Source organism: Corythoichthys intestinalis, chromosome 1, assembly GCF_030265065.1.
Source record: "Corythoichthys intestinalis isolate RoL2023-P3 chromosome 1, ASM3026506v1, whole genome shotgun sequence".
Taxonomy (NCBI): domain Eukaryota; kingdom Metazoa; phylum Chordata; class Actinopteri; order Syngnathiformes; family Syngnathidae; genus Corythoichthys; species Corythoichthys intestinalis.
The window spans coordinates 65,667,688-65,689,593 of NC_080395.1; the positions used below are offsets into that span (position 1 = coordinate 65,667,688).

Here is a 21,906-nt window from a genome sequence, read left to right on the forward strand (position 1 = left end):
TTTGAGAAATGGCTTTCTTCTTGCCACTCTTCCATAAAGGCCAGATTTGTGCAGTGTACGACTGATTGTTGTCCTATGGACAGACTCTCCCACCTCAGCTGTAGATCTCTACAGTTCATCCAGAGTGATCATGGGCCTCTTGGCTGCATCTCTGATCAGTTTTCTCCTTGTTTGAGAAGAAAGTTTGGAAGGACGGCCGGGTCTTGGTAGATTTGCAGTGGTCTGATGCTCCTTCCATTTCAATATGATGGCTTGCACAGTGCTCCTTGAGATGTTTAAAGCTTGGGAAATCTTTTTGTATCCAAATCCGGCTTTAAACTTCTCCACAACAGTATCTCGGACCTGCCTGGTGTGTTCCTTGGTTTTCATAATGCTCTCTGCACTTTAAACAGAACCCTGAGACTATCACAGAGCAGGTGCATTTATACGGAGACTTGATTACACACAGTTGGATTCTATTTATCATCATCGGTCATTTAGGACAACAATGGATCATTCAGAGATCCTCACTGAACTTCTGGAGTGAGTTTGCTGCACTGAAAGTAAAGGGGCCGAATAATATTGCACGCCCCACTTTTCAGTTTTTTATTTGTTAAAAAAGTTTAAATTATCCAATAAATGTTGTTCCACTTCACGATTGTGTCCCACTTGTTGTTGATTCTTGACAAAAAAATTAAATTTCATATCTTTATGTTTGAAGCCTGAAATGTGGCGAAAGGTTGCAAGATTCAAGGGGGCCGAATACTTTTGCAAGGCACTGTATTACAATTACATTTTTAATTTTACATGACTGAGAGGTTAGCTCTGCCTCCCCTTAAAGCACGTCACTGCCCATTTCCTTTAATGTGCCGGTGTCTTACCCTTCTTTGCTGGACAGGTCGAGGTGTGAATGGATCTCCAGCAGGACCTCTTTAAAGAAGCACAGTCTCTTGCGCTCAGCTTCCTGAGTGAGGTCAAAAACCTGCTCCATGTCTTCCATGTAGCGAGGGTTACAGCGGTTCAGCTCTTCCAGGGTCTTTTCATAACGCTCTTTAGCCTGCAAAACACGTACACTGGCTATTAGTGAGAGACTTGCTATACTTCATTACTGCACATAATGACCTCTGAGGAGAGAAAAAGAATGGATTTGTATTCCATCTTGTGTGGTTTAACTGACTGTTTATATTGTGTTTTTCAAATTCAATTGAAATGAATAAAAATACTCTGGTTATGCCTCCAACAACACTTTTATTGTAGTATTTAAATGAGTGCCTAATAAAGGTTTAATTCATGATCGAGATTCAGTATACAGGGCGTTTCAAAATGAATGTGGCCAAAGCAGCATGCAATTTTTCAAAAACGAAAAACAATAGAAAACTCTCTTTACGTCATCAGTATTTACCAGAAATCGACTAACAGCATGGCGGACCGCAACATCCTGAGGTGCATTTGAGAAGACTTTTTATATCAGGTTGATATCGTTCGGTGGTGGACACATTGAGCACTTGTAAAATATTAAATAATAACTTGAATGTATTTACAACACAAATGTCCAAGTGGGAGTTTTGCTATTGGGTTTTTCATTTTTTTTTTAAATTGTGTGCCGATTTTGGCACATTGTTTTTGCAACACTTTGTTCGTTACAGTCTAAATTATAGATAAGGTAGGAAGAATAAAATATATTCAGGGTTTCTACAGGTATCAGCAAATCTCATTTAATGCTTTTTAATCTCTATTAATGCCACTTTAAACTAATGTCCATGCCCAACTGCAAATAGTTTCAAACACATAAATTGTAAGTTATTTTTTAACCAATAACCGATGTTATCCAACTCCAAAAATCCAATATAGATATACGTATGGGGTCGAGGACTTCCTCCTTATCCACGGGTAGAAAGACTTGTAGTTTTTAAAAGATAAACTATGAGTTAAAATAATTTGATATTAAAACCCCTCTTGATGTTTTTGTTTTCATACAATTTGTAAGATTAGTTTAACTAGTAGGTCGCAATTGTTGTTGACGTCGCAGGGCGGTGACTTTACGTGGTTACACTACCGGGCTTCCAGAGTAGGACTCTAGCGACATAAACATGTCATCTGTTCAACAGTTTCAATTTGAACCCGAGAGGAACATTAATGAGCATCACAGCACTGTCGATATTTGAGAAAACGAGTAGCAAAAGTAAAATGAACAGGAAAGACGGGAGGAGACAGGACAAAAGTAGAGAAAAAAAAATGGTGTTCTGCCAAAATGTGCTACACCGGCAAAACGTCCTATAAGAGGCGAATTTGACAGCCCAAGTACTACCGTGCGCTTTCAGCTTGTTCTTTTTTTTAGATGCATACAGACAGAACATACTAAAGATGCCTTAAGAAACATTGTTAAACGTCGTAATATCAAATAAGGGTGATTTAAATATGCTACATGACTAATGTGTGATCAACAATCTGCTTTAGAGCTACCACAAGAAAACAATGCTTAGACGAATGAGAGGGAAACATGTCCAAAAAGTATTTTGAGGCAACGTTAAAGGTAATAAAGGACTCAATAAAAACACTAATAGTAAGTGCTCGCCGCTTTAAACCGATGAGCGCATGTGTTGGACGTCTCGCCGCGTAGACGTCTATGTCATCACAGTCATCCATTGCAGGTATAAAAACATGGCGCCCTCCGTAGGTCAAAACATGTACTAAATATTATAGGTTTTTCAATCATTGGCAATATTTTATGTTTTTCTGATAACATTTTCATAAAAGCGAACAATTGTGGCTTATTAGAGCCAACAAGTCTTTAAGTCTGAGGTTCCCTTGAACATATTATGGCTAATTGTATTGTGATGCCCCATTTGATACTTAAAAAATGATAAATATAATAACTTTGTGGTATTTCAATAAACATTCTGTGAAAAATAGGAGAACTTTAACTCAAGTGCAACTGCAAAGTGCCAATAAGGCACTGCCCTATCACATATGGCTCACAGGCTCAGCTTCAGTACAGTGAATGAGATATGTAATGAGTTTATAATTCATTATTTTTAAATCATTTATTGTTCATTTAATTTTTTCGCCATGAATGCAAATGGTCTAGATATGTGACCAAAAATTTGGCGCCGAAAACTACAGGCCGAAAATAGCTAAAAATGCATTATCGGCAGAGATATGACCTAAAATTCGGCGCCAAAAACTATGGGTTGAAAATAGCTAAAAATGCATTATCTGTTTTCGGTTTTTAAAACCGAAACTTTACCAACAAATAGTGAAAAGCACCTTAGTCCTCTTGTGATGTCATCAAAACACGGAGAGAAGCAACACGCTAGCTTCAAAAAAGAAAAACCGATAATGCCTTTTTAGCTATTTTCGGCAGAAACTTCGGTCACATCTCTAAAATGGTCTCACATAACAAATCTCAAGCTTCTTAGTTTGTAGACACCTAATGGTCAACAAGCACAACTGCTGGGCTAAGCTGTGACCAGCCCTTGTACAAAGGCAGAAGGATTCTATATTCACTTTGAAGGAAACACGCATATTGGCCTTAAACCGATAATGAAAAAACAATGTCGACATTATTTTAAAATGCTTTGCTCGGCTGATATCGGACAACTCTAATAAACTATGTAAAAAAGTTTTGTTTTTGTGTATTTTTACCATCAAGCTTATGTAATTTTTAATGCCAAGAACATTTAGTTTAATGCTTTTTAAGGCCTGAATTTTGACAAAATCCATTTCATGACTTTCAATGCTTTTTAATGACACGGATGAACCCTGATATTACTATGTAAGGATGTCATGCCAGAACTGGACTATTATTCTGCACTTTGACTGTGAAGAGTTTTAAATATAGACTATTTTACAGAATTGAATCAACATTTTTATCTCATCTCCCTCTTCCTGGAATCATCATGCATGGTTCTTGTAAAGAGCTGTTGGCCTTCTCACACATTTCTGTGTATTGACCGATCTAGAATTTGTCAAAGGATTTCCCTATGTTTGTTTGATCATTTCCCTCTTCGCGACCTGGAGCGTTCTGCCGTTGGAGAGTAGAAAACACAGGAAACAAGTGTGGTCATGTTTCAAAGTCACAAAAACACAAATGCAGGCTTTTTTGAACTCCCTAACACACCCAGATTGGAGTAAGACTTCCACATGTAGTAGGCGTGCGTGCGTCAGCGTGCAAATATTTATGCACTAAAATGTCTTGATCCCTTTTTCACCTCAAGATTATTATGAAATTATATTGATATAATTTCAAAAATCCAGAAAATCAATGACTGTATTGGGGTGCATGTAAGCGTCATACTTTTTCAGCCTCTTGGTTGCAGCGCTCCGCACGGGCCGTATATTTGCGGACTTCTTCTTGGGACTTGGATGGATCCGCCTTAGCATGCGTTTCCCTGTTAATGGCTGACCACTCCTCCTTCCGTGCCTGATGGTAGCTCTTCTTACTTGTGTCCAGCTAGACAAGAAAATAAACAACAAATGTGTAATACTGCCACTGACAATAACACATACCCAATAAGTCACCCTGATAAGGGTGAGAGGGTGTATCAAACCTCTTTTAACTTGCGGACCCACGGCTTCTGAGCTTTGCGAAAGCCATCGTCAGCCTCTTTTGTCTCCCTGAAACCTCCAATCATCTGCTTGTGGAAGACTTCTTTCTGCCAATTTCTGACCTTCTCGCTGTCTTCTGCCACTAGCCGGTCCCGGAGTTCCTGATGCAGCTCACTGAGCCGATCGGCTGCCTGCATGAACGCATGCCATGCCTTTTCCAGTGTACCATATTGAGGCCCTGTGTAAGAGTACAAAAATATATAGTTGTTCCAGGTGCTGAATTTTATTAGACAAACTATGAAAGTCTGACATGAAAAAAGTGATATAATTTCCGGTTCCATCACCAATTTTCCTTCGCCTCTTTCCTACCAGAAGACACACAGAGTACTCTGCTGCTGTCCTCCTGCCCACCCAGAGCCTTACCTGTTCTTCAAAAGATACACAACATTCTTCCTTTCTTAGCTTCCACTACATGGTTCTCTGCTCGGTTTTTGTCTTCTCCATCATTCATTCATCATAGTTATGCACTCCCCTATCACTTACCTTACTATCAGTAACCTCTTCTGATTACATTGTTTGAATAAAATGCAAACCACAAGCATAATTCTACCTCCTCTCTTTTAAGTCATCCTCTTTTGGAAGAAAGTGTTCCTGACTTCCCTATCCATCCATTTGGCAAGGTCAACCACCATATAATATGAATCGCACCCTCAATTTCACGCTTTAGCTTTTTTAAGTCCCCACTTTCAGTTTTAGGCTTTGCGCGTCCCTGTTTGCTTTCAACCTATAAACCCACTTTTCCTTCCTCTTGAACTAGCTGAATTTTCAACGACACCCTGAAAGTTAAGTGTGCCCATGGTGGTCATAGTTACCCATTGGTGCGAATGATGTCGTATGCAATTCTTAGGACTAACGCTCATATATATAAATATATATATATGGCGGAAAACACTAAGGTGACTTAAAGTTCCGCTCTGAGACCCCCAATTTAGCCAACTTTCAAAATTGTCCGATATGCACGTGTGATACATCATTGGAAAGCTTAAAATCTCAATGTTCTGGGAGAAGAAAAATTTTGAACAGGAGGGCATTTAAAAAAAAAAAAAAAAAAAAAGGGGGGTTTAAACAGCAAAACCCTATCTGGAGGTTAGAACACGCGAGAACAGAATTACAGACGCCATGACTGTAACGAGATATTATCGCGTACTTACCTTGCTTCAATCCAAAAACTCCATGTAGCATGTATCACTGAGTTTCAAGACACAGCTGTGAATGGCCACAGCAGGATTTTTGGGGGATTTTATGAGTGAAACATGGTAATGTAACAAGGGTCGCGATGCAGAAATCGCAGACATCAATGAGTGGTCGAGATATTCTTTTTCATTTATTTACCCTTTTAAACGTTTTTTTTTTTTTTCAACTTTTTTTTGTTTGGATCGATGATCATCTAACATATCGGAGAAAATGCAAAAGTAACAAGAAAAATACAATTAAGCGATAGTTACGAGGTAGATATCCGTGACTTTTTTACACACGCCATTTTTTTCCATTGTGACATGTTTTGTTCAAAAGTTTAAAAATATGAGTGAATAATTTTTTAAAGTCGCTTTTTTTTTTTTTTTTTTTTTAAACGAAACATGAGACATCAACTAATGATTCAAAGCTAAAAATGACAGACATTTTGAATAATAAATATAATTAATTACCTTCATTTTATGGCTGGGTTGAAACAAAAGCGGTTGCGCAACGTCTGTAAACGGGGGTTTCTAGGGTAAAACGGACAAATTAAAAATAGTTGGGGGGCTTAATGCGCCATGAATCTGCTATGGCAGCATATAGACATATTGTTCTATCAAAACCAACAGTTGTTTTGGCTTAAAATACAGCAGTTTCTTTTACAGAGGAGTGCAAGAGCAGAAACTGCTTTTTTGCAGTCTTGTCTGTGTTTTCCGCCATATATATATATATATTTTTTTTTTTTTTTACTAAGTGTGCAGGCGAATGCCATTCCTGCCTCAACATTCTCATTCAATTAATCTGGGCTTGGGAGTAGGCATGAGTCGGTTCCGGTTTCAAGGTTTACCGTGGTATAAAAAAGTCACAGCTTCAAAACCACTAAAATTTTCGTCATACTGTAGTACGGTATTAGCCGTTTTTTTTATGTCCCAAAAATGCAGCGAGAAATCCGTGGCTTGGAGAGGCAGGGCTCACCCCTCACCCTCCAGTTGTTGCTCTGTCCTGTGTCTGTTGTAGACACTTCTCTGTTGCTGTGCTGTAGTGTAGACAAAAAGCTGAAGGTGGTAAAACTACACCTGAGCTTTTATCCCCTTCAAAAAAGAAAGTCGCTACTATGGGAGTACTTCGGCTACCCAAAAGAAAGACAGCCACGGTTCAGAGGAGGAAGGACAGCAGGCCCTCCAACATGATTTCACATTTACGTGATCATCATCCGTCACTTTACACAAAATTTAAGTAAACGCTGTCATGAACATTTGCCACCAGCTACAAGAGTTCACTCCATCGTGTTTAGTGTGTTTAGTGATGGTAAAACAAATACTATAACGTAAGCTTGTTAATGAGGCAGATAATGTGGTTAATTAGTATGCCAAGACGGCTAAGTAGTTTCTTCACTACCATTAGCCTATTTTTGTAAAGTCTTCCGTCATTGTTCAAAAAAAACATTTTCATAATACAGCCTGTGGTGTTTTTCACTCTGGTGACTTTCTGTGTTAGAGAGGGTGGGGGTGGGGGTGTGTATAATGTGTAAATAATGATACGAATCATACACACGCGCTCCATCTCTTGCTCTCCATCAGTATTCTATTAATTAATATTAATAGTATCAGTGTTATGTGTTTTACATAATATATGATCAATTTGATTTTAAGTCCTTTTTTTCCCTCTCTTGTTCTAATGTTGAGCAACTTAAGGTGTGGCTGTGGGATTGGTCTACAAGTTCAGTTTATTTCTATTTTATTTAAAATATTTCAGTTTTTTTATTTTAACACTATATTCATGTTGATGTTCCATTTAGCAAATATGTTGTGAAAAATTTAAAAAATCATGTTCAATGGATTTTTTTCCCAAATTTTTTTTCAACCCGTACAGCTCAAAATAACATTTTTACAGCTATAAAATTCAATACCACGAACGCGTGAAACCTTTGTATTTTTGCTTAAGGTTATTATACTGTCAAAATCTCATAACGGCACAAGCCTACTTGGGACTAGGGGGGAACCTCTGGATACCTTCCAATACGATTTGCGATACAATGCTCATGATCACGATTATCTCATAACATATATATACTGGACTGTCTCAGGAAATTAGAATACACAATATTCTAATTTTCTGAGACAGTCCTGTATATTGTTCTATGTAAAGGACGTCAGCCAAGGTCGGCCCCCCACATTTTTACCATGCCAAATCTGGTCCCCTTTGCAAAAAGTTTGGACACCCCTGCTTTAAATGGTGGATTAATGTACAGGACTGTCTCAGAAAATTAGAATATTGTGTATTCTAATTTTCTGAGACAGTCCAGTATATATACAGTGCCTTGCAAAAGTATTCGGCCCCCTTGAATCTTGCAACCTTTCGCCACATTTCAGGCTTCAAACATAAAGATATGAAATTTGATTTTTTGGTCAAGAATCAACAACAAGTGGGACACAATCGTGAAGTGGAGCAGCTAAACTTTCTTCTCAAACAAGGAGAAAACTGATCAGAGATGCAGCCAAGAGGCCCATGATCACTCTGGATGAACTGCAGAGATCTACAGCTGAGGTGGGAGAGTCTGTCCATAGGACAACAATCAGTCGTACACTGCACAAATTTGGCCTTTATGGAAGAGTGGCAAGAAGAAAGCCATTTCTCAAAGATATCCATAAAAAGTCCCGTTTAAAGTTTGCCACAAGCCACCTGGGAGACACACCAAACATGTGGAAGAAGGTGCTCTGGTCAGATGAAACCAAAATTGAACTTTTTGGCCACAATGCAAAACGATATGTTTGGCGTAAAAGCAACACAGCTCATCACCCTGAACACACCATCCCCACTGTCAAACATGGTGGTGGCAGCATCATGGTTTGGGCCTGCTTTTCTTCAGCAGGGACAGGGAAGATGGTTAAAATTGACGGGAAGATGGATGCAGCCAAATACAGGAACATTCTGGAAGAAAACCTGTTGGTATCTGCACAAGACCTGAGACTGGGACGGAGATTTATCTTCCAACAGGACAATGATCCAAAACATAAAGCCAAATCTACAATGGAATGGTTCAAAAATAAACATATCCAGGTGTTAGAATGGCCAAGTCAAAGTCCAGACCTGAATCCAATCGAGAATCTGTGGAAAGAGCCGAAGACTGCTGTTCACAAACACTCTCCATCCAACCTCACTGAGCTCGAGCTGTTTTGCAAGGAAGAATGGGCAAGAATGTCAGTCTCTCGATGTGCAAAACTGATAGAAACATACCCCAAGCGACTTGCAGCTGTAATTGGAGCAAAAGGTGGCGCTACAAAGTATTAACGCAAGGGGGCCGAATAATATTGCACGCCCCACTTTTCAGTTTTTTATTTGTTAAAAAAGTTTAAATTATCCAATAAATTTTGTTCCACTTAACGATTGTGTCCCACTTGTTGTTGATTCTTGACAAAAAATTTAAATTTTATATCTTTATGTTTGAAGCCTGAAATGTGGCGAAAGGTTGCAAGGTTCAAGGGGGCCGAATACTTTTGCAAGGCACTGTATAGAAAAACAAGCTCTTTTCATCACTCTGCTGTGATTTGAATTGGGTTTATCACTTTTAGACGTCCAATTTGTTTATGATGGGAGGGTGGCGAACATTCATCCATTCGCCGTCATCCCTTCAACTTCAAATGGATTGGACTTCTATGGTGGTCAATGGCAACCAATGAGTTTGGCATTTCAAGTCAATTGCTGCTGATTTTCAGTCACTTCCTGTTAAATTTTGGGGCTTTTCTAGGTCAGTCTCTGTGGATTTTGGGGCATTTATGGGTCATTTCATGTTCTGTAACCCAAAATCAACAGGTGGTGACAAGGGAGTCTCCTCAAATGAATAGACAACAATCACATAACGTCACAACTCCACCCCCCTGACTGGAGCCGCCATATTGTCCATCAGCTCGTCGTGTTTACACATTACCGCTACGTACATGCCTCCTATTGCGGCGTGTTTTTCTGCTCGTTAACATTAATAATCAAAATGGTGAAAGCGTGTGTGGCGGTTTGACTTGAAGTTCTACCGTATTCCGAGAGACCAGAAGAGGAGATCGAGATGGACTGCTGCAATTCGACGAGAAAACTGGGCACCAAACAATCACCACAGACTATGTAGTAGTCAATTTATACCTGGTAAGATGCATTTAATATATATTTAGAGGGTTTTGGGCTGACAACCACAATTAAGATCATTGCTAGGCTAATCGCCGACAACATACAGTTTCAAATTCAAGATGTTTATTTCTTCCGCCATCATTATTTTTTGAATAATATTTAGCTGGTACCAAGTTAAAGAAGCTGGCCTCGTCTACGGATCATCAGTTAAACAGGGGTGTCCAAACTTTTTGCAAAGGGGGCCAGATTTGGTGTGGTAAAAATGTGGGGGGCAACCTTGGCTGATTTACGTAGAACAATATATTAAAAACAAATTTTAGCAAACCCTTCTGTGTGTCACATTTGCTTTATTATTATTTTTTTTTTAAATCATAATTTCAACAATCTCGCCTTTGTGGCGTTCTCTTTCGACACTCGGGCTCTTGCGAAATACTGCTGATGTGAAATTAAACTAGCTTCAAGTTGCTATAATTTCTCGCTGCGTTTCTTCCCTGTAATGTTGTCGTACATGTCAGCGTGTATTGTTTGGTAATATCGTGTCACATCGAACTCTTTGAAAACAGCGACTGTCTCTTTGCAAATGAGGCAGACACAGTTGTTGCGTATTAGACATATCAGTGTTCGTTCATAGCATGCTTTTCGTCACCACAAAACTTAAACCAAGGACCCCCTGTAATACTGCGTTAAAAAAGGGAAACATTAAATACACACCAAGAGCTTGTCAGCAACTCACAGTTTTTTAAATCACATGCCAAATTAAAGACATACCACTTGTTTGGAAGAAGAAAGGGTTAATAATTGTTCAGGTGGCCTTTTTCCCTTTTAAGGACATACTCAATTGTGGCTGACCATTGTCTGGCGAAACTAACCTTTCTCAACCACACCTCTCCACCTCTTGGCCCAATCACTCAGCTGAGTAGCATAGCTCTTCTCAATCTTGGCCCGCTCCTGGAAACAGCTGACCAACTCATTACACAGTCGGTGGCCATCATCTACCCGCTTCACGGTCCTTTTGTAGTTTCCCGGCTTTATAGGACACAAAAAAAAAAAAAAAAACAACAAAAAAAAAAACAAGGAAATCACTCAAATGTTTTATTCCCCCAATCAGTTCAACATTTTTATGACATAGCCAACATCTGATGTATACAGTTTAATTACAGTATATCCTTTATGCTGCGTGCAGGATGTTATGTGATGATCTTAATAATATACTGAATGTTTTGGTTGAGGCTGCAACAACTAATCGATTAAAGTCGATTAATAAATTAGTTGCCAACGATTCTGATAATCGATTTTTGCCGGCAGCTATGAGCAGTCCCTTTTGGGTCCTTGTTTGTGCGTAGTTTCGGCCAATGATTAAAACAAGAGAGTTCACTGTTACACTCACCATTACACTCAGGGGTTGCTTAATCAATAATATTATGAAGTATGAATATTATGAAGTGTCAAGAGTTAGATTGGCATTTGTGTTATTAGATCCACTGATCCTCTGTCAGAGGCGAGTAAATGAAGCCAATTGTGTTGTTTGTATTCTTTGTTGATGAGACGTTACTACTTAGCACGGAGCGCTAAGCTAGTAGGCGATTATGCTAATCGGTGTCTTACGTGTCCTTTTGTATTGTTTTTGAGAAGCAGATGAGCACTTGAGTTACTGTTAGATCTTGATGGAAATCTCTTCAACATCAGAAGGCTCCAAACAGTCACAAAAGTAAGTTCAGAGCAAGTCATCGAACTCCAGTATGCAGACAACTGTGCAGTTGTGGCCCGCACACCCGAAGCACTGCAAGCTAGTCTCTCAGCAGCTGCAAGTGCCTATGGTAGACTGGGCCTCTTTGTTAATGTGGCAAAGACTGAGGTTATATGTCCTCAAACCTGTGCTTTATTATCCAAATACTTGAAGTGTGACACATAAATATGTCACAGACTCGCAGCAAACATATGTAAACAATAAATAATGAAGTGCACCAACCAAAAATACGACATAAAGTGATAAAAAGCTGGCAGTTTTTGGCCGACTGGGTCACCGCTTCGTGTGGCCACTCGATTTCGAACACATACGTCTCAGTGGTTCTTCCGTTTTTTTATCCAATCGCTGACCTTGCCATTTGGCAATCTTTATGATGTCTTGACGAGACTTGCTCTTCGATGATACTCCTGTCGGCTTGGTCCATTTTTGCATGTTGAAAAATAATGTTTTACAATGGCGGTGATTTACGCGCTGAACCGGAAAAAACTGTCTCAGCGGACTAATCACACTCCATTTCCACCACGTCATACGCGTTGACGTGACGCTAGGGTTTGAAAAATCAATAGGTACACGTCAGGCTACAGCGCAAGGTCATAAATCAGGTCTTCCTTAACTCAGCCTTAAGACTGCGTTTTATCGAGCCGTTGTTATGACTACTCTACTATACAGCTACGAAGCATGGAACCTGTACAGCCGCCAACTCAAGATGCTGGAGGCCTTCCACATCAGGTGCTTACAATGCATTCTGGGGATATGCTGGAAGGACATAGTCCCCCACACTGAAATACTCTAAAACTAACTCCACCAGTGTGGAGGCTACAGTCACCTAGCACCAACTTTGCTGGCTAAGCCATTTCGTTAGGATGCCAGAGGAGCGCTTGCCGTGAAAGGTGCTTTTGGTCAGCTCCATCTTGGCTGTCGCTTGGAAGGACGGTTAAAAAAGCGCTTTACAGACAAGGTGAAGGCTGCCATAAAAAAAAAAAAAAAGTGGTCTTAATCCAATCCAGCTGGAAACCACTGCAGCACAACGTTCCATCTGGCGGCAGCTCCTCCAACAAGGCCTCCAAAAACTTGGGGAGGTCGAGGTGACTGACAGACCAGGAAACGTCAAAAGATACATGGAGCCAGTGCCACACACACACTCCCAGTCAATGTCCTCACCTTCTCTGCCTGTGGCAAGCGGTGTGAATCTCGGATTAGGCTACACAGCCACATAAAGTGGACTCACAAAAAAATGGAGTTAGATTGTCATCATTGTACGATGGACAACCTTAATAAAACCTAAACTATTGTTAAATCGTAAAGTTGGCTCATTTCTTTTTATAATGAAACCACACACATAAACCCATTCATGTCACAGCTCAGAGTCTCCTTTCAACACAAACTCCCACTCAAACTGTAAATTGTCATACAAGAGAGAGTGCCTTGAAATTGGATTGTATTTATGAAAAACTGTTTGATAAAGAAAACTGATTCATTACAGTCTGCCTCCCTCTTATTCAATTTTGTTGTTTAGTTTCAATGAAATAAATGAGTCATTGACAATTTATATCAGCACTTTGCCCACAAGAAAAGAAAATGTCACTCAGCAGCACTTTTTTATTTGAATGAGCAGGATTTTTGTCTGATTTGTGTACTGACAAGTTTTTTTGTACTTAAAACAGTACAGTTGTAGACTACAGTTAAGTCCGGAAGCTGAAATAAAATATTATTTTTGAAGGATATAGTCATCCATTTTGTCTTCATTGTTATTTACAAAATGCCGAAAACAACTTCAAGCCAAATTGTGAAGGTGATTTAAAAAACATTTATCCGATTAATAGATTATAAAAAATAATCGTGAGTTGCAGCCCTAGTTTTGGTGGTTGATAACAGTGTAGCAATGTACGATACCATATATGATGAGAAAAAAGTCATGTCTTGACCGGAAATCCAAATTTTGACCAATTTAAGTCTAGCGTTGCCTTTTTTATTTATTTATTTTATTTTATTTTATTTTTGCAGACCTGGGATGCCCTATAAAACTACATCAAATTTAAATTCTACAACGTAAGGTCTAAAAACTTATAATTTATGTGTGTTTTGGCCTTAGCTATCACCACATCTATGTAAAAAAATTACAGTCGTGAACTGTGTCGGAACCACAATAAGTTGCAGTGGCACATAGTCTTAGTAGTAAAAACAATTCTTGTGAAGCGTTTGTCACTCTTGTAGCTACTGTACCTCCCAGAAGCTGTCGCTGCTCCCAAGGTCAGCGAGGTCTCCATTGGAAGACATTCTGCAGTCAGCCTTACAGCACAGAATGATGGCGGCTGGAGCAGAAACTGAGAAAAAGATAATAATGATTACAAAATTTAGATAAGCAGTAAGGCAACACAAAAAAGTAAAAGATAGATGAAAAATATATAGAGATTGACAAAAGAACAAAACAAACAAAACAAAGTAATTTAACAGTCAAAGGTATTTAAAAGTATTTTTTTGTAATCCGGGGGCAGGGAGACTATAAGATATTCAAATAAATGTGTGATGTGTATAAATTGATAAATAAGGAGCGAGGCAAATCTTATATACCCTATCAGTTACAGTGGGGTAAATAAGTATTTAGTCACTCACTAATTGTGCAAGTTCTCCCACTTGAAAATATTACAGACGCCTGTAATTGTCAACATGGGTAAACCACAACCATGAGAGACAGAATGTGAAAAAAAAAAAAAAACAGAAAGTCACATTGTTTGATTTTTAAAGAATTTATTTGCAAATCATGGTGGAAAATAAGTATTTGGTCAATACCAAAAGTTCATCTCAATACTTTGTTATGTACCCTTTGTTGGCAATAAGGGAGCCCAAACATTTTCTGTAACTCTTCACAAGCTTTTCAAACACTGTTGGTGGTATTTTGTCCAATTCCTCCATGCAGATTTCCTCTAGAGCAGTGACGTTTTGGGGCTGTCGTTGGGCAACACAGACTTTCATCTCCCTCCTCACCCCGTGGTGTCAAAATGATAAGAACTGTGAGCAAAAATCCCAGAAGCACATGGGGGGACCAAGTGAATGACCTACAGAGAGCTGGGACCACCGTAACAAAGGCTACTATCAGTAACACAATGCGCCGTCAGGGACTCAAATCCTGCACTGCCAGACGTGTCCCTCTGCTGAAGAAGGCACATGTCCAGGCCCATCTGCGGTTCGCTAGAGAGCATTTGGATGATCCAGAAGAGGACTGGGAGAATGTGTTATGGTCAGATGAAACCCCAAAAAGTTTTTGGTCGAAACACAGGTTCTCGTGTTTGGAGGAAAATGAATACTGAATTGCACCATACCCACTGTGAAGCATGGGGGTGGAAGCTGGAAGCTGATTTTTTCCCCCACATTCTGTCTCTCATGGTTGAGGATTACCCATGTTGACAATTACAGGCCTCTCTAATATTTTCAAGTGGGAGAACTTGCACAATTAGTGGTTGACTAAATACTTATTTGCCCCACTGTATATCACAGATAATCAATGCACCTGCACACCTGGAAAAGCAATATTACAAGTGGAATAAACGATGAGTGCCAAATAGTTGAGCTGGTAGCAAAAACGTATTTTAACCAAGTAAAACGTCATTAAACTTGACTCAATCTGAAATTTGGAATGTAACCACCAGAAAACACCATCTGAGGAGAAAACCGGACTACGGAAAGACATTAAGACATGAATGCAATTTTTTTTCTAAATTCATTCTATTGATTAAGAAATTTTCTTTGGTGTTCAAGTGCTGGAGTATATCTGTCTATGAACTCTGCCCAGAGTTCAACGTGACCTGACTTCTCTATACATCCACTTCCCGCGGTTTGGTCATTGGACAGCACCTTCTTTCAAGGCTAAACAACTTCCTGCTGAAGACACAACAACTTGAGTGAAAACAACCATTGCTCAAGGCCCAAGTCCTGACTCCATTATCTAAATTTGGGCGTGTTTGGCATGGTAGCTGTATGGCATTCCAATCATTTATCCTGCAATACACTGTACTGTAAATGCGAGCTGTGAACAGTAAGCTGCTTGCATGAAAATTATACAATTGCTTTGACTGTAGTTCTCAAAATGAATTATCACCGGTAATACATTCTTACATACGTTTTTTTAATATCATCTCTTAGGTAACTTTTTTCAGGCATGAAAATAGGTCAGGGGTTAATAAGGTGAGAACTGTGTGGAGGTAATATGTTCCGGTACGCCCAAAAGACAAACTTTTTCCCGATTAGTCAGCCGTCTATTTTTACGATTAGTCGACTAATCTTTTTTTTTTTTTTTTTTTTTTTTTAAACTAATTTAGCAATGAAATTTTTGATTACTCTTAATACGGTAATTTAACAAAAACATTTTGGAACACCTCAATTCTTTATTAAAGTATGAATAAACACGTAAATAACAACAATAAATCACAAATAAACAATGAGGTCAAATGCTGATAGCATTAACTAGTGCAAAATAATGGAATGTAAACATACAGAATACTGACTTCGCCTTTCAAACATGATTCAAAACAATTCTTTAAAAAATTTCTAGCATTATTATTGTGGTCACTGATCATTACCAATCAGATTTTTCTTAAAGGGTGTCATTTTAAAGCTATTCTTAGTGTAGAATCTGAATTCTGAAGTATGTGGGATTAACTCCAGAAATCGTTATTTATATGACAAACATGAAGTGCTATTTTGAAATGTTCACCGGAAGTACGTTCGCTAAACCGCTAACAGTAAGCTTTACACTCCGCAGAAAAAAAGCTCCTTTTGTCATTGCATGTGGTGTCAGTAATAATTGTTTTTCATTTTTTTCGTTTGCAAATGCTGTTAACCTGTGGCCTGTACTACCAAGCCAGTTTTCTGGCTTAGCGGGGTAACTTTGAGGGTAACTTCATCACGTGCAGCATAATTTATCGGGCAGGGTAACTTTGAGGGTAACTTCATCACGTGCAGCATAATTTATCGGCTAAGTGGGACTACGAAAGGTGGATATGTTGAAACCAGGGAATGTTGCCATGGCAACACACGCCACACGGCAAACCTGGTCGTCTCAGAGTTAGATCTTGCTTAACCCCAGGATTCCAATTAACCACGCTCTATTTAAACAGCACTCCTCCGCGGACGTGTCCTCTTGACAATGACAGCGTACCTGGACGACCCTTACGACATTGGCGCACGGATTGTGAGGGGCTCTCTTCAGAGGGCACGGGTTTTTGGAGACCGCCAGAATCCGCTGGTGTACTCGTATGATGTTCTGCATGAAAGATATAGATTTTCAGCTGAGGGAATTCGTTACCTGTGCCAGCTGATCGAGGCGGACATCAGTAATGTAACCTGCCAAAGTCAGGCCTTCACAACCGCGCAGATTCCGCTCTTTCGCCAGCGGACAATATATGTATTCCATCAGTGATGCTGAATATCTGAGTAAGAACACTGTATGTCGTGCGATTCGGAAAGTGGTAGGAGTGGGGTATGGAAACGCTTGAAATTGATTGTTGAAAATGCTATTCAGAAACCTGTGTCGGCTTCGCTGAATGTAAACGAATGTGGAGCTTTGCTCTAATACAAGAAATATATTTAATAAACTTTTCCATCGTCATTTCGTTGTGTAAATGCATTTATAATAATCATAAAAATATGTAGACTATTTAAACATTGAGAAAACTCGCATTTTTTTCTGCCAACTGGAAGAGATTAAAATAAATGCCAAATCCACTATCCGCCAGATAGAACAGACACACAAATATAAAACATATAAATGTTTACTGAATATGCATTTTACAGTCTAGTTTAACGGTGGGAATTCGTTACATAAGACTGGCTTTAATTTTTTGTCATTATGGAACAGGAATCGTCATAAATGTGATCACACAAAACGCAACCACGCATCAACTACCGTATTTCCTTCTTCTCCTGAGTCCTCACAAATATAACATGAAATTGCGGGGGGGAGGTTCGGGCTCTGGACTGCAAATCAAGTTAAGTGATCGGCTCGGGCCGGGTCAGGCTGGATTTTTTTAGGCCCGATCTAACCTCTACTCTGAAGATGTTCAAAGGACATACATATTCATACAGTCAATGGGACTAAACATACAACCCTCCTTCTTCATATGGTGATGCACGATAAATTATTTCTTACAGTTAACGTACCAAATGTTTATTGTCCTGACAGCAGGTTTTATTTGTTTTCATGGACATGAGTAAACTGGCATATTGACGCATTCACAAATCATACGATCTGTAATTCGCTGCCAACAGGCCAGTCGCGCTCTACTCGCTGAAGTGGTGTTGGATTTCACGGTGAGTGTGGATTTTAATTCCTCATAACTCCGCATGATTATCGTGCATTCCTCCTCCGTAAAGTAAGATGCCCGTGCCATCGTCACAAGTAGTGTTTGACTCTGGTCTCCGCCCCCTTTTATGTGAACGCGCAGTAACTGACTGGGTTGACACAGGTTCGACTAATCAACCTCATAATCAGCGTCGTAGCACCAATTGACCACAAACTAGATAACCAGGTTTTGTCAACTTCGGTTACCCGCTGGTAAGCAGGATTACTTCTGGGGAGGTTGAACTCCATTCGTAATATAGGCCACAGCTATTTTCCATGTTTGAAGTGTCACCTTTTAACCACAAGTTTGCGTTTTGGAGAAGACTGCCAATATTTTATAGCAGGCTAAAGTAGGTTGTCTTTTCCCCCCCATTAGCCTCAATGTAGCAATGCAAACTTTTACAGTGTTTGTAGATGTGTTTCCTTGTTTTGTATGTCTGAACTATAATTCTACGGTGTGTTGATGAACAATAAACATCTGTGAAAGGAAGTTGAGCCTCACATGCCATCAACACGCACGTGTACACACACGCACAAATGTATGCATGCACGCGACGATAAAAAGCAGCCATGAAAATTTCCACCCTCAATTTTCTTTACCGTGTGATAAATGGACTCATTGCATATCACGACAGGCAACTTCAATAAAACATGACGTTAGTTAGTTAGATGGACTTAGAATCTGCCAGCTAGTAATTGTTTCTTGTCTCTTCCAAAATTACAACTGGGTGACGGGGCTTTAGGTGGCCGACGTGCAGCCAAGCTTGGCATTGAAGAGACAGGACATAACAGTGTACCCTCCTATGTTTGGTTGAAATTAGTCAATGTTTTGGCCAAAATCTCCCGAGCCCCCCCCCTTGAAAATTTTCTCCTCGGATCGACGCAATTTACACAGGTCACCCTTTTTGACTTCAAAACGGCGAATTGCGCCGAAGGGTGAGAGATTTTCATGCCTGCTTTTTTGTTTGTTTTCTATTTTGTCCAAATTATTCTAAAAACAATACAGGGGTACCTCTACTTATGAAATTTTTTGGTTGTGGATTCTGGAATGGTTTCGTAACTTGAAAATTCTGTAACGTGTTTTCCATGTAAATGCCGTAATCCGTTCCAAGCCCCCCAAAATTCAGACATAAATATTTTATAATGTATAAAAGTGCATCAAAACATGTAATAAATACATGTTACAATTAGATTATTGCACAATAAACATAAAAACAGAGTTGTGCATAATGTTAAAAAAAAAAAAAAACATGAATAGAGTAAAGAATAAAAGTTAATAGACTCATATAAAGGTAGCGTAACACGGGGAGCGAATGAAAAGGATGTTGGGATACACGCATACACATACAGTAGAGGTCCCGCTGAGCCATTTGGATGCCAGTAAGATGTGTAATGTTACGGTTAGTAAACTCTGGGAGCTGCGAGTCCCAGCCATGACATATTTTTGCCTATCATATCCTGAAATTTCTTTCGTGATAAGAGACAGTATTTTTCCGTTAAGGTGTTTCTTAACCTGAAATTCTGTATTTAGAGAAATTCGTAAGTAGAGGTACCACTGTAGAGCAAAAACCATCAAGAGGACAGATAATTAAACTTCAAAATAATTTTTGACAAAAACAATAATAATAATGTTTGATCAAGTGTGGTTTAAATGTTACTGTTACACCAAAAAAATTCCTCAAGAACAGTATACATTAGCATTTAAGAATACACATTTAAAGAATCTGTGCATAAAAAATGTAGTTCAAATTTTTATACCCCTTAATCAAAGGCATTGCTCATGTAATCCCCAAGTTGAGCAAGGAAAAAAACAAAACCCATTGGGGAAAAAGGGTGAAGAAACTTTGAGAAGGGACCGCAATTTCAATTCTTCGTTCTTCAATTCTATTTATTTTTAATTTGACTTTGTACAATGTGCTGGTTTTGTCAACGATTTCTTTTGTTTTTTTTATCCATCTCGTGGAAATTAAATCCTAATATTCATGACCTCATTATAAGAATAACACTGTGTGAAACTCGTCCCTCTGCAGTATGTGCAGGTAAATCTAAGTACACTACACTATATTATACTCATGCTTGAGAACATATACAGGTACATGACAAGACTATTAATCTCACACATCTGATCTTTTACCTAAAGAATATATATAGAAACAGCCTATATTGGACCTAAAACACCCATTTCTATATATCCTGTCTATAGTACCATAGACTTCATAATGTATTGACGGGTATGATCGGTCATCCACTGCGCCTCGCATTCAAGTAGGGGGCCCCCCACATCAAGAGGAGCTATTCACAAACACACGCACAGAGCGTTCTAACGCCGGATTTCTGTTGAAAAAGTACGAAAGCTGTACCGCATACAAACAGGAAGGATTGTCTTAGGAGTGATTTGTATGAGGATTCATGATAATTATTATATTTTTCGTACCATGCATACACTTCGAAACGTGAAAAAAAATCAATGGGAGAAATTAGCCGCTGCTGCATTGGCATTATAGTTCGCTACATTTACGTACAATAACTGCTAACTGCAAGGTTTTTTTTTTGGCTTTTAACCAAGAATCGAGACTGTTTTACAGTGCCTTGCAAAAGTATTCGGCCCCCTTGAACCTTGCAACCTTTCGCCACATTTCAGGCTTCAAACATAAAGATATAAAATTTTAATTTTTTGTCAAGAATCAACAACAAGTGGGACACAATCGTGAAGTGGCACAAAATTTATTGGATAATTTAAACTTTTTTAACAAAAAACTGAAAAGTGGGGCGTGCAATATTATTCGGCCCCCCTTGCGTTAATACTTTGTAGCGCCACCTTTTGCTCCAATTACAGATGCAAGTCGCTTGGGGTATGTTTCTATCAGTTTTGCACATCGAGAGACTGACATTCTTGCCCATTCTTCCTTGCAAAACAGCTCAAGCTCAGTGAGGTTGGATGGAGAGTGTTTGTGAACAGCAGTCTTCAGCTCTTTCCACAGATTCTCGATTGGATTCAGGTCTGGACTTTGACTTGGCCATTCTAACACCTGGATACGTTTATTTTTGAACCATTCCATTGTAGATTTGGCTTTATGTTTTGGATCATTGTCCTGTTGGAAGATAAATCTCTGTCCCAGTCTCAGGTCTTGTGCAGATACCAACAGGTTTTCTCCCAGAATGTTCCTGTATTTGGCTGCATCCATCTTCCCGTCAATTTTAACCATCTTCCCTGTCCCTGCTGAAGAAAAGCAGGCCCAAATCATGATGCTGCCACCACCATGTTTGACAGTGGGGATGGTGTGTTCAGGGTGATGAGCTGTGTTGCTTTTACGCCAAACATATCGGTTTGCATTGTGGCCAAAAAGTTCAATTTTGGTTTCATCTGACCAGAGCACCTTCTTCCACATGTTTGGTGTGTCTTCCAGGTGGCTTGTGGCAAACTTTAAACGAGACTTTTTATGGATATCTTTGAGAAATGGCTTTCTTCTTGCCACTCTTCCATAAAGGCCAGATTTGTGCAGTGTACGACTGATTGTTGTCCTATGGACAGACTCTCCCACCTAAGCTGTAGATCTCTGCAGTTCATCCAGAGTGATCATGGGCCTCTTGGCTGCATCTCTGATCAGTTTTCTCCTTGTTTGAGAAGAAAGTTTGGAAGGACGGCCGGGTCTTGGTAGATTTGCAGTGGTCTGATGCTCCTTCCATTTCAATATGATGGCTTGCACAGTGCTCCTTGAGATGTTTAAAGCTTGGGAAATCTTTTTGTATCCAAATCCGGCTTTAAACTTCTCCACAACAGTATCTCGGACCTGCCTGGTGTGTTCCTTGGTTTTCATAGTGCTCTCTGCACTTTAAACAGAACCCTGAGACTATCACAGAGCAGGTGCATTTATACGGAGACTTGATTACACACAGGTGGATTCTATTTATCGTCATCGGTCATTTAGGACAACATTGG

General features: G+C 39.4%; 1 protein-coding gene across 5 annotated transcripts in view; it reads right to left on the bottom strand.

The window, feature by feature from the left end:
• pacsin3 (protein kinase C and casein kinase substrate in neurons 3) overlaps positions 1-21,906 on the bottom strand; it is a 67,134-nt gene that overhangs the window by 37,330 nt on the left and 7,898 nt on the right. For 3 of the 5 annotated variants that reach the window (XM_057838376.1, XM_057838341.1, XM_057838349.1), the window contains 5 exons: positions 13,853-13,953; positions 10,752-10,908; positions 4,530-4,765; positions 4,277-4,432; positions 861-1,036 (listed from right to left, as the gene is read on the bottom strand). In XM_057838376.1, coding sequence (XP_057694359.1) covers positions 861-1,036; positions 4,277-4,432; positions 4,530-4,765; positions 10,752-10,908; positions 13,853-13,906 — 779 coding nt within the window. In that variant the 5' untranslated portion in view covers positions 13,907-13,953. Of the gene's footprint in view, positions 1-860; positions 1,037-4,276; positions 4,433-4,529; positions 4,766-10,751; positions 10,909-13,852; positions 13,954-16,784; positions 16,890-21,906 lie in introns of all 5 variants that reach the window. The other 2 variants (XM_057838358.1, XM_057838368.1) reach the window with 1 other exon arrangement.